Here is a 15,676-nt window from a genome sequence, read left to right as displayed (position 1 = left end):
CACTGGTCAACACTGCAGCATACTGATTCCACACTGCTGGATCGATGCTCATGGAAGGAGGCGCTATGTCCTTGGGAAAAATATCTGGCACTCTGGTTTCACTCCCCAGAACAGGAACATTGTCGATGGAAAGCCTTCGACCACGCCTAGCTGAATTATTCCACATGTGGGTTCCAACGTGGACCTTCAAGAGAACAAACAAAATCTATTAGTTAAACATAACCTGACTCCCTTTTCAGAAGAGGAAATAAATACAGACTGAGGCAACCATTACCAAATTTCTCCATTTAGCACACGAGATAGACACCACCCACCAAAATCTCTCCAATGAAATCAACCATGTAACTAGAATAAAGGCATCTGGAAAGAAGATTTGGATGTATGCAAAGACATAAGGGCATTATGTCATGATTATACAATCATTATCACAGCATAATACCTTACAACAGACGAATTTACACCTGCACTAACCCTTAATCCATAAGAGACTGAGGAGCGCAGTAGGCTTTTTTAATCCACCTACCAGGGCACATATCTAAGCCTCAAAGTTCTTCACAGCATTTCCACAGGCAGACTTCTTCACAGTGAATGTGTACATGCCTTAGAACAGGGAAGGTCGATGACGCCTACTGAGGGGGTTCCACCAATGTTTATTAGTATATATATATACACACAAATAATTAAGCTAACTTTCTTCAATTTTCAGTTTTACAAAGTGCTATGAATTGAAGGAATTTCGAAATTTGAGAGAAAAATTCTCGTATCCTCAACATTGATTTATGAGAGCAGTACTGCATGTACACAACCAGAATATATTAGGGACAATGGGTGGACTCAAATGAATTCAGAAAAGTTCCCACATGCTCATTAATTAAGATTATATTATTTTTTTTAACATTGGTTTGTGAATGAATTAGTTAATCGTTTGTATATTTGATGAACTCTTCTCTATAAATTTTGTATTGCTTGAATGTTCGAATCTAACTTGTTTAAGACCGGGTACCTGTCGTCCAATAATGGAATCAGCTGGGGGAGTGAAATCCCTGAATTCCTGTAATGATTCAGTAGGAGTCCCCGGTCTTTCAAAGGTTAAGAACCGCTGCATCAGAACTCTTACAAGCACCACATGCAGTATGAAAACGCCACCCATCCACATCTTTGCCACCATGCATACACCAGCCTGTAATAAATCAGTCAAGAGGAAAGAAAAAAAAAAAAAAAAAAAAAAAAAAAAAAAAAGGACGGGGGGGGGGGGGGGGGGGGGAGAATCCTTGGAATCTGAAAGCGTGAAAAGCAACGTTACCTTTAGATTTCCTTTGGTGGTAAAAGCTCTCCCACATATTGTGCAGGCAAATGGCTTCTCTCCAGTATGAGTTCTTTCGTGAATCTGGAGAGCACTTGCAGATGAAAAATTCTTCCCACACGTATTGCAGATGTGTTGTTTAGCTGATCGACGAGGGGGCACCAGCAGCGGTGACAAGCGAGATGAATTTGTTGGCTGGCTATTCAAGCTAGAACGATCACCAAAAGGACGATCAGACCCGGGTTCCAATTTTATGAGTGCGGGAGGCATTTGAAGAAAGGAGCCAGGAGCACTGCTCCTCCCTGCAACAAGAAATCTCAGTTACAGGAGTACCCATACGAGTCATCTCATTCAAATGCTGTAAATAACCTCAAAGCATGTTCAAGGGTGTATTTAAAGAGAAGAAGAAATAAAGAAAAAAAAAAAAAAAAAAACACACACCACACACACACACACACGTGGATGGACTTTGCTAGAAAGCCAGTGGTTCTGAACTTGCAAGTCAATTATGCATCACTATTACCAAGTGACAAGAAAAAGAAGAGTTGTTTGAGACTTGACACACTACCTATGCGTGCTTCAAATCTGACTTGGCTGTTTAGGAAGGGACACTAACTTTCTTTTAAGTGGTACTTTCTTTTAAGTGTTGAGCCACTGCACAAATCCAGAAAACTCTTGAATGTAATTCAGGTGCTGAGATATAATAGCACTTAGAAAGGACGTTTGTCAATAAGGGGGGGGGGGGGGGGGGGCTTACAGTGCTAACTAAGCACTTCATGGATACAACAGTCTGACAAAGGGACTATTTTTAAAAGTGGATCATTGCAATTGGTAAGGCTCTCTACAGGGTAGTACACATCAGGAGTACATTCATCACCATATTAAAAAAAGACTGCAAGTAAAAACACACACACAGAGATAACATGTCAAACCACTAGGTATTTCATGGGGAACTCACCATAGTCTCCATTGGAGAAATACAATCCAGGTTCTTCTTTTATAACCCTCTTACTGACATTGGCAGATGTAAGATCCAATGCGCCTTCGTTATCTGGACACATGGAGTTATCCAAGGAATCATCCATTGAGTTATCCATGTGGTTTTCCATAGAAGAATCCATGTGGAAATCCACAGAGTGATCTGGTGCGCGGTCCAGAGAGTTCCCCAGAGGGAGGTCCAGAGAGCTCCCCAGAGGGCGACTGTCAGAGCTTAATTGTGCAGGAACACCAACCTCAAACTTGTGGCCATTAAATACAGCTGTTCTGGAGGTCATGCTTCCATGCTGGCTGCTGGGCGGTGAAGGCACAGGCAACGATGCGGAGTCAGATGCAGTTGGACTCTGGCCATTTTGAAACTCATGATCTCCCTCAAATGATAAAGAATCATTTGTTATACCATCACTATCTGGTGATCCAATCCCACTAGATTTGGCACTGTTTTGTCTTAGTAAGTTTAAGGATGTATTCACAATGTTTATTTGTTGCTGTAGCTCTGCGATACTCGACAAAACTGCCGGAGGGGTTTCTGTGCGAGCATCACTATTCGGACTTTGTGGCTTAGAAGCACGACTCTGAGCATCTGGAAAGTTGGGATCCTCTAGATCAAGCTCTTCTATGTGGTCATCTGTGAAACTGTTATTTAGGTCTCCAATCTTCTCACTGGAAAGGGTATGATCACAGTCTGTATTGTCACTTGCCCCTTCTGGGAGAGGTGTATTAGGAATTTGTCCACCCATGTGCATGCGGATATGCTGTTGTAGAACAACTGCATTTGTAAATTTTTTCTGGCAAATTGGGCAAGAATGTTGCATTTTTAAAGGGGTATTTGCACGGTGAACACCATAATGAGTTTTGAGATTACCTTTGGTTGAAAAAGCCCGCCCACATAGTTTGCACTTAAATGGCCTTTCTCCTGTGTGAATACGATAATGCATTTTTAGAGAACTTTGACAACTAAGCACCCGGTGGCATATCAAGCATTCATTAGGATCTCTTGTGGATCTGTCAATGTTTTCAACAAGCTTCTGCAGCTTTGATGTCTCAGATGCTTGATCGTTTGCATTAAATCCACTGAAAAGACCATTAGCTTGGGGTGGATTAAAGTTCTGCTGCTCAGTTGAAGAACGACTGCTGGCTGCACCAGATGACACACCTTCACTTCCAGAAGATGATCTAGACACCACATTGTTCGATTGTGAAGCCGCCAAAGAATCCTTCATACCTGCTATGAGTGGAGCATTCTGGGAAAGATTTAAACCAATGGGAAGAGGCAACATAGGTTTAATATCTGCAATTACATTGGACTCATCCATGGGCACAGACATTCCATAAGGTATGCCATTGGGGGTGGGAACACTATCAAGATGCTCAGGTACTGGGTACGGATTCATTCTAATATAGGGATATTTGTCTCTGTGGCGCTGAAAATGAACTTTAAGGTTGCCTTTAGTTGTAAAACGATTGCCACAAATATTACACTTGAAAGGTCTTTCACCAGTATGAGAACGAAGGTGTATTTGTAAAGCACTATCATTGCCAAAAACCTTACCACAAAACTTGCATTTATGTTTAAAAAAGGATTCATCTGTGTTAGGTTTCAGGTCAGACACACTTATGTTTGGAGGCTTGCCTTTTCGTGAAGAGTCTATAGTGGAGGGAATCGAAGAAAGTGGATTTTGAGACAGGACAGAGTTTGGTGACTGAGGTAGCGAAGAGTTTGGAAATCTTGCAACACTATTTTGTATAGTCCTGGTGGACTCTTGCTTGAACAATGATGAAGGAAGTCCAGCAGGCCGCGTACCAAGGGGTGGCACACTAGTGTTTGTAACTGGCACTTTTAACTGTCTTAAGGCTTCCAGTGATAGACTTTGGTTACCAGCTTTCTGTCCAATAAGAGCAACTGCTGCAGACAGCTGCTGAGACAGGTGAGCACCCAATGCTTTCAGTGGGTCAGAAGCCGCTGCAACAGATGGGTGTAAGGCATGAGGGGCCATCATTGCTATTTGGATGCGAATTTGCTCCGTCAGCTGAATCTGTTGAAGTTGCTGCTGTTGCAGGCACACAAGTTGTTCAAGGATCAGAGGAATTGCATTAAGACTCACTGCGGTGGTTGTGATTGCATCTGCTGTATGCTGATTCACCGCCACCTTTGTGCCTTGTATAGTCTGCAAAGTAACATTAGTATTCGGCACTTTTGGCTTCGGTAAGTGGCCGAGAGCAGGTGAAGATGGGTGGAATGTTGGCGACGCATTCCGATACAGGCCCCCTTCAGATGTAATTGGAGTGGGGGAAGATTCTTCTTTCACATTCGTCACAGCCCCATTGTAGCGCTCAGGCTGGACATCACTTGCACTTGGACTGTTCATACCATTATGCAAATGACTAGGAGAGGATTCTGGTAGGTCCTCAGTGCACAGCGTTCCTTCACGGCCATTGGTGATCAGCACAGGCGTGGTCCTGGTGCAACTTTTCTTATGCTGAATGAACTGGGATAGATCAAAGAACTCAGCAGAACACTTCTCACAGACAAGATTCTCTTCCATTCTGCACCTCTTGGAGCTCATTGTGCAATCGCTGCTCTCATCTGGTTCACCTGAAAGAAACAAAATGGAAATATCAGATAAAGTACACCAAAATTGAGACTTCAAAGCATGAGCTGACTTTCCATTTTGCGAAAGTCTTACTTAAATTACTAATTGAATTGCTAATCCAGAACACTATACACTTTGAACCTCCCACCGGTACCCACTGCCAACAAGCCTTTGCGGCTTCCACTACATAATTAGACAGCTTCACTGGGACCCACATGGTGCGGTCAGCCATTCATATCGTTTTATGAGCCTCTTCGAGACTGCATGGAACAGACACTGCCCCACCCCACTATCCCACCCCAAAAAATGTGACTTGCTCTGTATGCACAATGCTGTTGCTCAGGGGGTGTAGCCACTTTTTTTTTTTTTTTTTTTTTTTTTTAAACATAGCATCTGTCTTGTCAAATCCCCTTTTTCGTGGCTACTATCATTGCCCAGTATAGGGTTTGTGTGGTTTAAAAAGTTTGGAGTTGGGTAGCGTTGGCTGCAATAGTTGGCTCCTTTTAAATTTAAAGTTGAAACGAGGTAAGGTATTCATTTTAACAGGTTTTATGGGTATTTTTGTATTTGTACTCATCTCAAACATCTGTTGCTGGGCATGCTCATGGATTATTGCCCCGGCCTATATTTTTAGGAGGGACCTAGTGGTATGTGAAAAATAGTGTTTTTTGTGGACTGGATGTATTAGAAATGATAACCTTTTGATTTTATTGTGGTGCGTGGTTTGAGCTGCCTAATTGGCATGTGAGCAGACTGATAAAATGAAACGAAAAACGTAACATGCTCCGATTGTTCACTCACAAGATCCATGTTATAGTCACAGATGCATCCCTGGTAAACACAAATAAAAAGTCTCAAAATATGCGGCAAACAATTGGTTGACGTCTTCTGAGTGACGTAAAATGGGCGTTTTGCTGTTACTAACCCACATTTTTCCTAGTGGTTCGATGAAAAGCATATTTTGCGGTTTAGCTCACCATCCATTAACCCACCATGCCTTTAGTATTTTAAGCACTGCATTCCGTTACTTGTGTACTGCATTTATGGGATAAATGTCACCATAAAATGTTCAGAGCAGAGAGTAATAAAGAGATTCTTGGTTACCTTTGACGTAAGGCGTTGTGAGAGAAAAAAAAAAAAAGTGAGCCCCCCCCGCTCTTGACAGTATGTGGAGTATGTCCATTTTCCATGACCGAAAATGCATTAGGGGGGGGGGGGGGAACAGTAAGGCAGAGACAGTGCGCAGCACTTGTTTATAACAGTTGCATTGTATCGAGATGCAGCACAGCAGTGGCAGACGACCAGTGTGACATTGATTGTTTATGTGGGAGGGTAGGCGGGACTGCAATGAACAGAAAGAGAACCTGCCAGGCACTACCGAGTAGCCAGCACCTTACGACAGGGTTCCAAAGCCACCAGCCGCATCATGAATATTAAAACATGCAGAACCAACTAGTTAACAATCCACCAAGAACAATCTACTACCCGAGTGGTATTAAATAATCAGCAAATAATGGAAGTGTCCCAGAGGTACGTTTTGGGGACACGCAGCAGTCTATGGTCAAATAACTTTAGGATAGGTTTCAGTAGGTTTGTGGTACCCTCCCCTCCACACACAGTCCAATGCCCAACTCACTTTAACTGAAAATTGGTACAGCCTACACGTTGTGGGAGCAAGATTAGTGTTTCACCATCGCCTGTTGCACAAAAAGGTGCCCCAACATTCAACTTACAAGTGCCAACCATTTCATACGAGTACCGTACGCCCATTAAGTGTACACAAAATATTTAAAAAAAAAAAAAAAAAAAAAAACACACACACCACACACACTTGTGGATGCGCGCTTGTCCAAGAGTATGTATTTTCGCTTCACGTAATATTGCGACCCCCATAATAGAAGCCTATCTTCTCAACACAAAAACACAAATTTCTATCGAAAAACGGCCACGGTTGAAATAAAGGGTGCGTGAAAAAAAAAAGTGGGAGCGGGGGGGGGGGGGGGGGGGGGGGGGGCGGGCGAGGGCGCTAAAAATAAGTAAACAATTGGAAAGGCTCATGTTCTCAGTGATTGATAGTCACCCAAAACCTTCTGTTTTCTTCATCTATCCACTCAAGAGTCTGTGGAATGTTATCTCCCAGCATCTGATATCCAATAAGTCAAAAGAATGCAGTAAAACTCAGCAGGGCTTTCAAATGCACTCATAAACAAATAGGGAAAAAAAAAAAGAAAAAAAAAAAACCTAACCCACTATATAAAATTGCAAATTAGACTGGTGTTTACAGTTGGCTAACCAAGCACTACAGGCAAATTCTTAAGGAGAAGGAGACAAACACCATCCCAACAACTTCACTTAAGTTAGCTCGATTAATTTTTTACGTTAAAAAGGTACTAACCAGAAAGAGTTTTTAGCAATTTTTTCTCACTTTTGTTTCTACAACCGTGGTATGTTATAAGCTATGACAAAAGCAAATCTAAATACTTCCAGTGAGTCATTTGTTTAAATATAGCTGAATCCAAGCACAAAACGGTGACAGATTTAGTATGTGATCCTTCCACTAAAGCATCAAGTCAACGTATACCAGTCAGTATACAAACTCAGTATTTTCTTTCACTCTAAAATTTCCTAACCGTTCTAAAATAACCAGTGAAAAGTTGAGGGCAGAAATCAGAAAGAATTGAAAAAAAAAAAAAAAAAAAAAAAAAAAAAAAAAAAAAAAAGGAGGGATTGTATGTATTTATCAAGGAAATAAATTACCCCCCCCCCCCCTCCCACACTCCGTCGAACGAGTTTAAAAATCCCTTGCCGGATTAACCTTTCGCTACAGTTTTTAAATAGTTTCAAGAAACAAAGTTGCTAAACACCGTGTCAAATCTTTTCAGATTAGGGCAGCGATACCTGCTGGGCTTCGTGCTGAACACCGAGGCAACATCTGTTCAGAGGCGGCTGCCAAACAGAAGCAGTTTAACACGGGCACCTGGCCAAAGGATCATGCTCCGGTCCTCTCTGACGAGACTTCGTACTGGGTCAAGAAACGTGGAGAGGCTGTAGAACTGCGCACACAGTTGCGGTTGCCAGTCCCTAGCCAAGCCATTAAAGGACTTTTAAAATTGGGGTGACATCAGGGTTGAAAGATGAAACTGCTTCTCCAAGAAAACCATTTCAAAAGTTAGGCAAGTACAACACTAGCCCGGATACAATCCCATGGGTGTAATAATGCTCTAGAAAAAAAAAGTGGGTGGGGCTTACCACAGCACATGCAAACAATGCCCAAGGCACTCAAAACCACCCAATTCGCTTGTGCCCACTGTGCACAAATGTACAGAACTATTATCTAGCCACTGTAAATGGCGACAAGCGCGCCTAATTATACACATCTGTGACGAAATACGCGACCTAAAATCAATAAAGGTGCTTACAGACGAAACGTCTAGACCCAAAATTACGATCCTGCCAAAACACAATACCCGGTGGAACAGGGGCACTGGCGATACTAGGGCCAAGTATGTGGCTAGTTAAGAGTGTGCGCTGCCGTGCAGCACCTGCAGACGTCCTTTGGCAGCAGGCAGCACTCAGCGCCCCCCCCCCCCCCAACCACAACGCACTCAACACTAATATGGTGTTTAGGACGGGGCTAAACACCCCAACCCGCTGCCAAGGTCAACTGTGTGAGGACCTTAATTGTGAAATGCCTGACAGCAACTTACCACCCAGAGCATGCAGAAAGGGGGGTGGGTGGCAGCAATAGTCCTGTCAAAACATCGCACGCTGCTGCGAAACAGGAGAGCAGAGTGGTACAAGAAGGATTCTGTTACACGTGTTCGAGCATTCTAAACAGGCAACCATTAACACCCCCCCCTACACACACACACACACACACACGTCTGTACCGACAACAGCGCATGCCCAAATCGCCGGAGGCAACATAACACGATTGCTCCTCCGAGGGCCACTCTGCAGCAGAGATGCTTTTTCCATTGACTCTCCACCTGGTCTCCACCCCGTAGCTTCCGTCTTTCTGATCAGGTCCCACTCTTAGGCAGACTTAGACTGTCAGTGCCTCAATTGGGCAGGTACCGAGATCCTGCTACTCTTAAATATGAGAGGGAGTACAACATGTCTTCGGACAGGATGTATGTAGCCGTCTTTCAGCCTGCTGCCAGCGATCGTAAATGAAGTGCAACCCCACACCCCATTTGCCCAATATGCAGGTGACGCCGAGATTTTGCAACACAAAGGGTGCTGGTTTACAGCTGCTCAAGTCAGAAGGCCGAATTTGGCCTCGATGTGTAGTAGCTGGCAGTATCCCGGGACTACGAATCCCAGAATGCCAAGAAAAATCCTGGTCTGGTGCAGCAAGTAATACATGGACTTAGGAAACTAAGACAGCAGCTGTAAAGTTAACGGGGCTACCTTTAAAGTTACATTTTGTAGGGGTACAAATCCTTCGTTATTGACTAATGCAACAGCGCTTTTTATCGACATATGGACTAGTTGAAACTACGTGGCGTAGGCTGCGATTCGCACTCTAATGCACAAGCTCCTACCACTAAAAACATCAGTCGTGATCTATTCAAGAAGTCACCCGATCGAAGACCTTTAACAATATTTTAACAGTGCTACAACAGTTGTGCATGGTTGTAATGTGACCTGCTAGTAGAATTAAAATAGCCCCGACGATCATAACAAGAACCCCGCGCTTATATATGCAACCGACACTCACAAGTCACAGCTGCTATTTTAATTCAATCCATTTCTCTCGCTCTTTAAACAAAACAAACACAGGCAAAAACAGGGTCTCACACAACTGTGCTGGTAAAGTGCCTGCAACATCGGGAAACGTAAGACCCGCACACACAAAACTAAGTACCTACGACCATCGCTGATGTTGCACCTTCCACGATTAGCAGTAGCGTGGAAACTCTGCGTATGGCTAAAATTTGAAAACGTGTTTTTATTCAGCTTACTCGGAAATAGTGCTTGCACATAAAGCAGATTCAGTTTCCGTCAGAGGAGCCACTTACTAATTTACAAACCAGTTGACCAGCAAAGGTCACACAAGGAAACAATACGGATTTGTAAAAACACTAGCCACCAGGTGGCGCCAGTGCGCAATACTTTGCCCACGAACGAATCCATTAGATACAGCAATGAGCGAAAAAACGTTCCAAACGCAAAAAAAGGAAGGGAATCAACTAGTACTAAAGTAAAATAATAAAATGTATTAATTTTTTTTTTGTACAAAAAAGCAGGACAATAAGATTTTCGAGAACGAGTGGTACTCACAATGCCCCATTAAATATTACGTTGCTTTAATAAACGAATCCCGGTACCGCTCATTTGGTATGTTGAATAAGGTCGTGCATGCATGAGTTCGTGGTGGAGTAGATATGCAGCAATTCGCCTGTGGAGGTCCTGTACATGATATAGTTAACCAGTCGTCTTCGGCTACAAGAGGTGAATCTCCAACAGCGGTTTACTATTTACTGTTCAAAACCCATTAACCTCCCCAAGGTGACTCATTGAACACAAGCACAATCAACAACATATTTTTAATCGTGGGGCCATAACGTGCATAATGGCATTTCCGGTGACTCGCCTCTACTCCTTATCATTTTATGTAAAATTACAATCTGACGAAAATGGTCAATCATCCCAACGGAGAATAATACGAAAAACATTTCCGCTTTGCTGAATGAACTCCAGTGACCCTCCCCCCTCTCACCCCTAACCCTCCCCCCCCCCCCCCCCTTCCCCGCCTCCTGTAATCCCTGCCTACCCTTATGTTTTGCCATATTTTCCCAATCTCCGGCCACGAAACCGGTCCTAGCCTGAACCAACAAATCACAAAGCTCGGACTGACCACCTCTCCCAGATCCAACTAGTATGTGCTCAGTTTAACTCTTAAAACAATGGCATTACAAACACTTATCGCACACGTGCAAATGGTGCTTGTACGGTCCAGCACTGTAAGTGTGCTTAATACACAAACTAGCGGATGCAGTACGACATATCCAATTAACAATTATCAGACTACTTATGAAAATCCTTCCACGAAACTGCGCCTACTAGATGTTAATATTTATCTCTGGTGCCTCGAGTTGGATTTGTTGGCGCTACATAAATCCAGTTATACTGCTCCCATACGATTTACTAAAGGCACACACAGATGCAGTTAACAGTACAGCATATATGCAAGGTTAGATTCAATAAGTAGTTTGAACATAGGGCCGAATTATAGAAACTATGTGCAGAGTTCTCAAAGTCCAGCGTCGAAAAGGTACGTGTGCATTACAATAAAACTACGCAGTTATTATAAAACTATGACAACAGCCAGAATTAAATTAAAAACCAAAAGAAAAGGATCGCAATTAGTAAGAATTAACACCTTCCACACGCGCCCCCAGGATGGTACGAACTCTGACGGATGTCATCCACTGGCAATGTCCCAGGACCCCCGAGGAATCTCGATCCGGAGGCTATCCGCTCACCGGGGCTATTTTAGGAAGTCGGAAATCAAAGATGGCTGGAGGTCAGGGAAACGGAGGTCCTAGGGCGATGGTGGTCTGTGGGCGCCGAGAACCTGAGAAGGGAAACTGGCAAACGGAGGGGTGGGAATCTAGTATATCCCAACTACGACAAATTACAAACTAGGGGAGATGAAGGTGCTTGCTATGAGAACGCTTTAGCTCATCAGCTGCGAAGTTTACAAAATAAGCTAACAGTCCCGAGCGTGCCACCAGAAGCGCCGTGTCCACACGGACCCCGAGGTCAGAAGTCAGCGCCTGGGCACCGTGACAGACGCCAATGTGCCCTGATCAGAACAAGAAACTCACCAAACCCCTTCATCAAAAGAAATTACAATACTGAAAAAAATGCGGTCACTTTGAATTCCCTTATAAATAACATACAGCCATTCAGGCTTGTTTCTTATCACTCATTTTTTTTTTTACCGGTCATGATCAATAAAAGTACGCATTTACACTAAAAATAATCGTAAAATACGACATAGTGCACGGGTTAGTTGGGAGGTCATGATCCTGGAAACTCTCCAAACTCAATTAACTGTAAAAAGTAACTCCATGCCACCTGAATTCATCAGCAGCACCTAGCTGCGGCGCCCGTACTCACCCTTAGCGGCTGGCTCCGGTGCCTCGGAGTGCAGGTGCTGCGGCTTGGCCTGCTTGCGCCTGGACATGATGCTTCCAGCCACATCGGGAGCTGCCCCCCAGCAGCAGCACTGCCCCGGCTCACAGCCGCAGATTCCACGAGTTGGGAAGTCGCCCCTTTCACCGGGACCGCGCATGTCAGACTAATTATGATTATCAATAATGCATTGCGATTTATCACGGCTCCCTGACAGCTGATTGGCCTGGCTCCAGGAGCTTCCCTTGATTATTCAAAAGAGGTGCCATTCATGGATTCGCCGCAGGGAGTGCTGGGGACTGTAGTTGTTTCTGGGATGAAAGTGGACCCAGCGGCGTGTGAACTGCGAGCGCCCCCGGTCTGTACTAGAACCAGGGCGCGCGGACAGCGCGGTGGGCGGAAATCACACGGAGTCACCCCAGCAGGAAAAACTCTGCTTTCTTAAGGGGGGATTACATCCCGCCTCCCCCTCCCCAGCCAACCACCCCTTGCAATCAATTTATTGATTGGATTTTATGCTTGATTGGCTTTACGGGTCATAGATGAGAAACAACTTATTGAACTGTATTAACAATTTCCAATCCTGTAAAGCATTAAAGCACAGGTTAATGTAAGTACCACATGTTTAACTGCATTTCGGTATTATACAGTTTACTGTTTACATGTTTAAACCAACTTCAGCTCCTTTATATTAAAATTCTTCACATTGTCACACGGTTCTTTTTCGGTCGGCGTTCCAATCTAAAACATTTATGTATGTAAAGTAAACAATCTTACCAGTTAATTAATAAAGCAACACGATGTAGACAATATTTTAATATTCATTTGATATCACAGAGACTAAAACTGACAACACGGTTTACGTGCGAGATATTCAATTTCGTAATCGAGCAACTAGAGCTGAAATACAAGAATAAAATTCACACTTATTGTATCCTGCTGCCCATTCAGATATCGCCATCCATCAGGACGTATGGCGCCTGTTGCTCCCAGATAATAATATCATTATATGCCCAAAACTATACTTAAATACACCGTATCTTAGCCTGTTTCGGGGGAAAGCACTGCAGTGTAAGTTTAATATCAAAATAGCTTTGCATAAACTTACCTGTTGGCTCCTAGGAAACGGGTTCTGGGCTCACTCAGCCTGGAGCTCTACCATGGCCATCTATTCACTCTGTTATTTATTACAGTGCAGCACTGAACGGGAGGGGGGACATCCTCCCCTCCCCCACCGCCAGAGCGCTACAATTACAACCCGATTGTAAACAAGGTGCCGAGAACCGAGGCAGCTGAACTTTTTAACCGCTGAATCCTTAAAGCAGATTAACTAAGTATTACACGTTTGCATCTCTGCTGACGCCACGCCTCCATCAACAAGGGAGCACGTGCACTCTCAACGAAATATAACGGATAATGTATATTTTTTGTTTGCAGCAAAGGCGTGGTTTATCGATGAGAATTCATTGAAGCGGCAAACACGTACCACTAAAATGATGCGGATTCGAGTGGCGCTATAAAGCACAAACCATCAGGATTTCGCAGTAGTCTATGCGTCGTTCTCAGTAAAGTCGAACTGGGGAAGCATTTCAGAACATACAGTTGTTCAGGGACACGCCTTTCACACACGGACTGGAGGGGAGGGGCACAGACTTTGTTAGAACAATTGTGCAAAATCTCGCACAATTTGGTAAAAAGCGCTGAAAGGCGGTAGGTCCGGAGCCTGGGGAAGTGAAATGCGCTGTGTGTACAGTGAGTTGGTACCGGCGGCAGCCGGTTTCTTTCAGACAACAGCAAATGTGAAGGGGCTTGACTACACTAGATGAAAGCATATGGAGAAAAAAAAAATTACAGCAGTCATTTACTGAACGAACAATAGAAGAAGTGTCATAAAATAATAAAACAAAAAAAATTCCACGTCAATGAAAGCCCCAGTAGGAAATTAGAGTAACATGAGGTAAAGGGGACAACATTTCCAATGACGGAAAAACGCAGGAAAGAATAATGATTTAAAAAAAAATGAGGCCTCAAATGTCTGGAAAAGCACAAGTGTTTTACAAGAAGGTGATAATACCGATAAGACCCTTGGAAGTGATGAACGCAGAGCGTCTGCAATTATAAAAAACAATACCGGGAAAGCGCACTTAGGAGAGGAATATACATATAATATCACCAAAACTGTCCGTAGTTATAGTGTTAGATGTGTAAAAGGAAAGAGGTAACAACAAGCACAAGGAGAAATACTTTCTAACATCCTGTGACAAAACCATATGAGCTTCGTGTTTTGAACGGATGCAAACAAGGGAAATTACGTCACTTGACCTCTGCCCTTTGAGAATCTACAGGAAATGGCATCAAATGTGCAGAATCGCTGAGGCTATCCCAAATTACACTTCTGGAACCTTCGACGTCAAGATACATGTGAAAGAGGGAAGAGTAGTCGAGAATGTTAAGTAATTCTATGCCTACCACGCCATCTAATAAATGGCAAGATTGTTCTTCTAGGGAATTTGGTAAATTCCTAGGAAACATAACTCTGCCACTCTGCCCTTGCATCCCCAAATCATGTCATTCCCCTGAGTATTTACATCAGTTGAGGTGGTGGGCTCTTAGATGAGGTCATATGGCATTTATTCCCAAATAACTTAAGGGACAGTGCACCAGACCTCTGTATTTGTCTTTTTCTAGCACACAATCGCATCTCTTTAATAAACGCTGTACAGTACTCAGTAACGCTAGGTCATAAAAACTGAGTGGCCCTTGCTTTATGTAAACCATGGAAGTGTAGTGGAGGTAGGAAGTTGAGGGGTGAAGAGTGCGCGCCTCGCAATGCACAAACAGGGAAGATGTGGTAGTGGGCTGCACTGGTCTTAGTGACAACACCAAACACAGAAAAGGAGATGGGACGGTGCTTGGAACCAGTCTAACTGCTGCCAATCTTGGGGTGGGGGGTGGGGGAGGGAAGCATTCAACCATTCGTTCTTATGCCCACCATACCACCTCAAATGTGACTCAGACATATGCAAATCAGTCTTGGCCCTGCTCCATTGAGAACAGTTCAATCCAAACTGCCAACCCATATCCTCTTTGAACTGGAACACAAGCAAGCCAATGCCAGTTTTGCCCTGACTGGGGCTCTTTAGTTAGGTGTAGCTTGGCTCCAGTGCATTAGTGAGCAAAGGACCCACATCTGGGCATACCCATGGCCACTTAGGGGATTCCATCAAACAAACAAAAGTTGATGGGGGGGATGCTTGCAACAAGTCTATGCATTAGCAAACGCACAGGACAGCATTTCAAACCATCATTCTTATGCTCAACATGCTACATGAGATTGACTCAGCCATATGCCAAGCCAGGTCCTCTCTGATCTGGAACACAAAAACATTACCGGGTTCCTAACATACTCTAAGAGGGCTATTCAAAAAGGTAAATTTACATATATATATTTACTCATGCACAAATCTACTACTACATCTAGGCATAACTTTGTTATTATATGGCTAGTCAGCTTTGAGAGTGTCAAGTTACTCTTAGGTGCAGACTTACATGTCTGCACTCCCTGGTGGAGCTCCCTCCACCAAGATTCACTAGCATAAACTCACTACTGCTTACCTTTCACATGTAGGCTGAGGTA

The 15,676-nt window shown here is 43.7% G+C and overlaps 1 protein-coding gene across 1 annotated transcript; it reads right to left on the bottom strand.

Moving 5' to 3' along the window:
* Positions 1-25: 25 nt before the first annotated feature.
* SALL4 (spalt like transcription factor 4) lies at positions 26-12,446 on the bottom strand. The gene is made up of 3 exons (XM_069243630.1): positions 12,025-12,446; positions 2,262-4,895; positions 26-184 (listed from the first exon to the last, which is right to left on the bottom strand). Exons 1-3 carry the CDS (start codon positions 12,197-12,199, stop codon positions 156-158), a joined length of 2,838 nt encoding a protein of 945 aa, XP_069099731.1. The 5' UTR covers positions 12,200-12,446; the 3' UTR covers positions 26-155.
* Between the last annotated feature and the right edge of the window lie 3,230 nt (positions 12,447-15,676).

The sequence above is a fragment of the Pleurodeles waltl genome, chromosome 7, assembly GCF_031143425.1.
Source record: "Pleurodeles waltl isolate 20211129_DDA chromosome 7, aPleWal1.hap1.20221129, whole genome shotgun sequence".
NCBI lineage: Eukaryota > Metazoa > Chordata > Amphibia > Caudata > Salamandridae > Pleurodeles > Pleurodeles waltl.
This window is presented reverse-complemented; position numbering and strand designations above follow the sequence as displayed.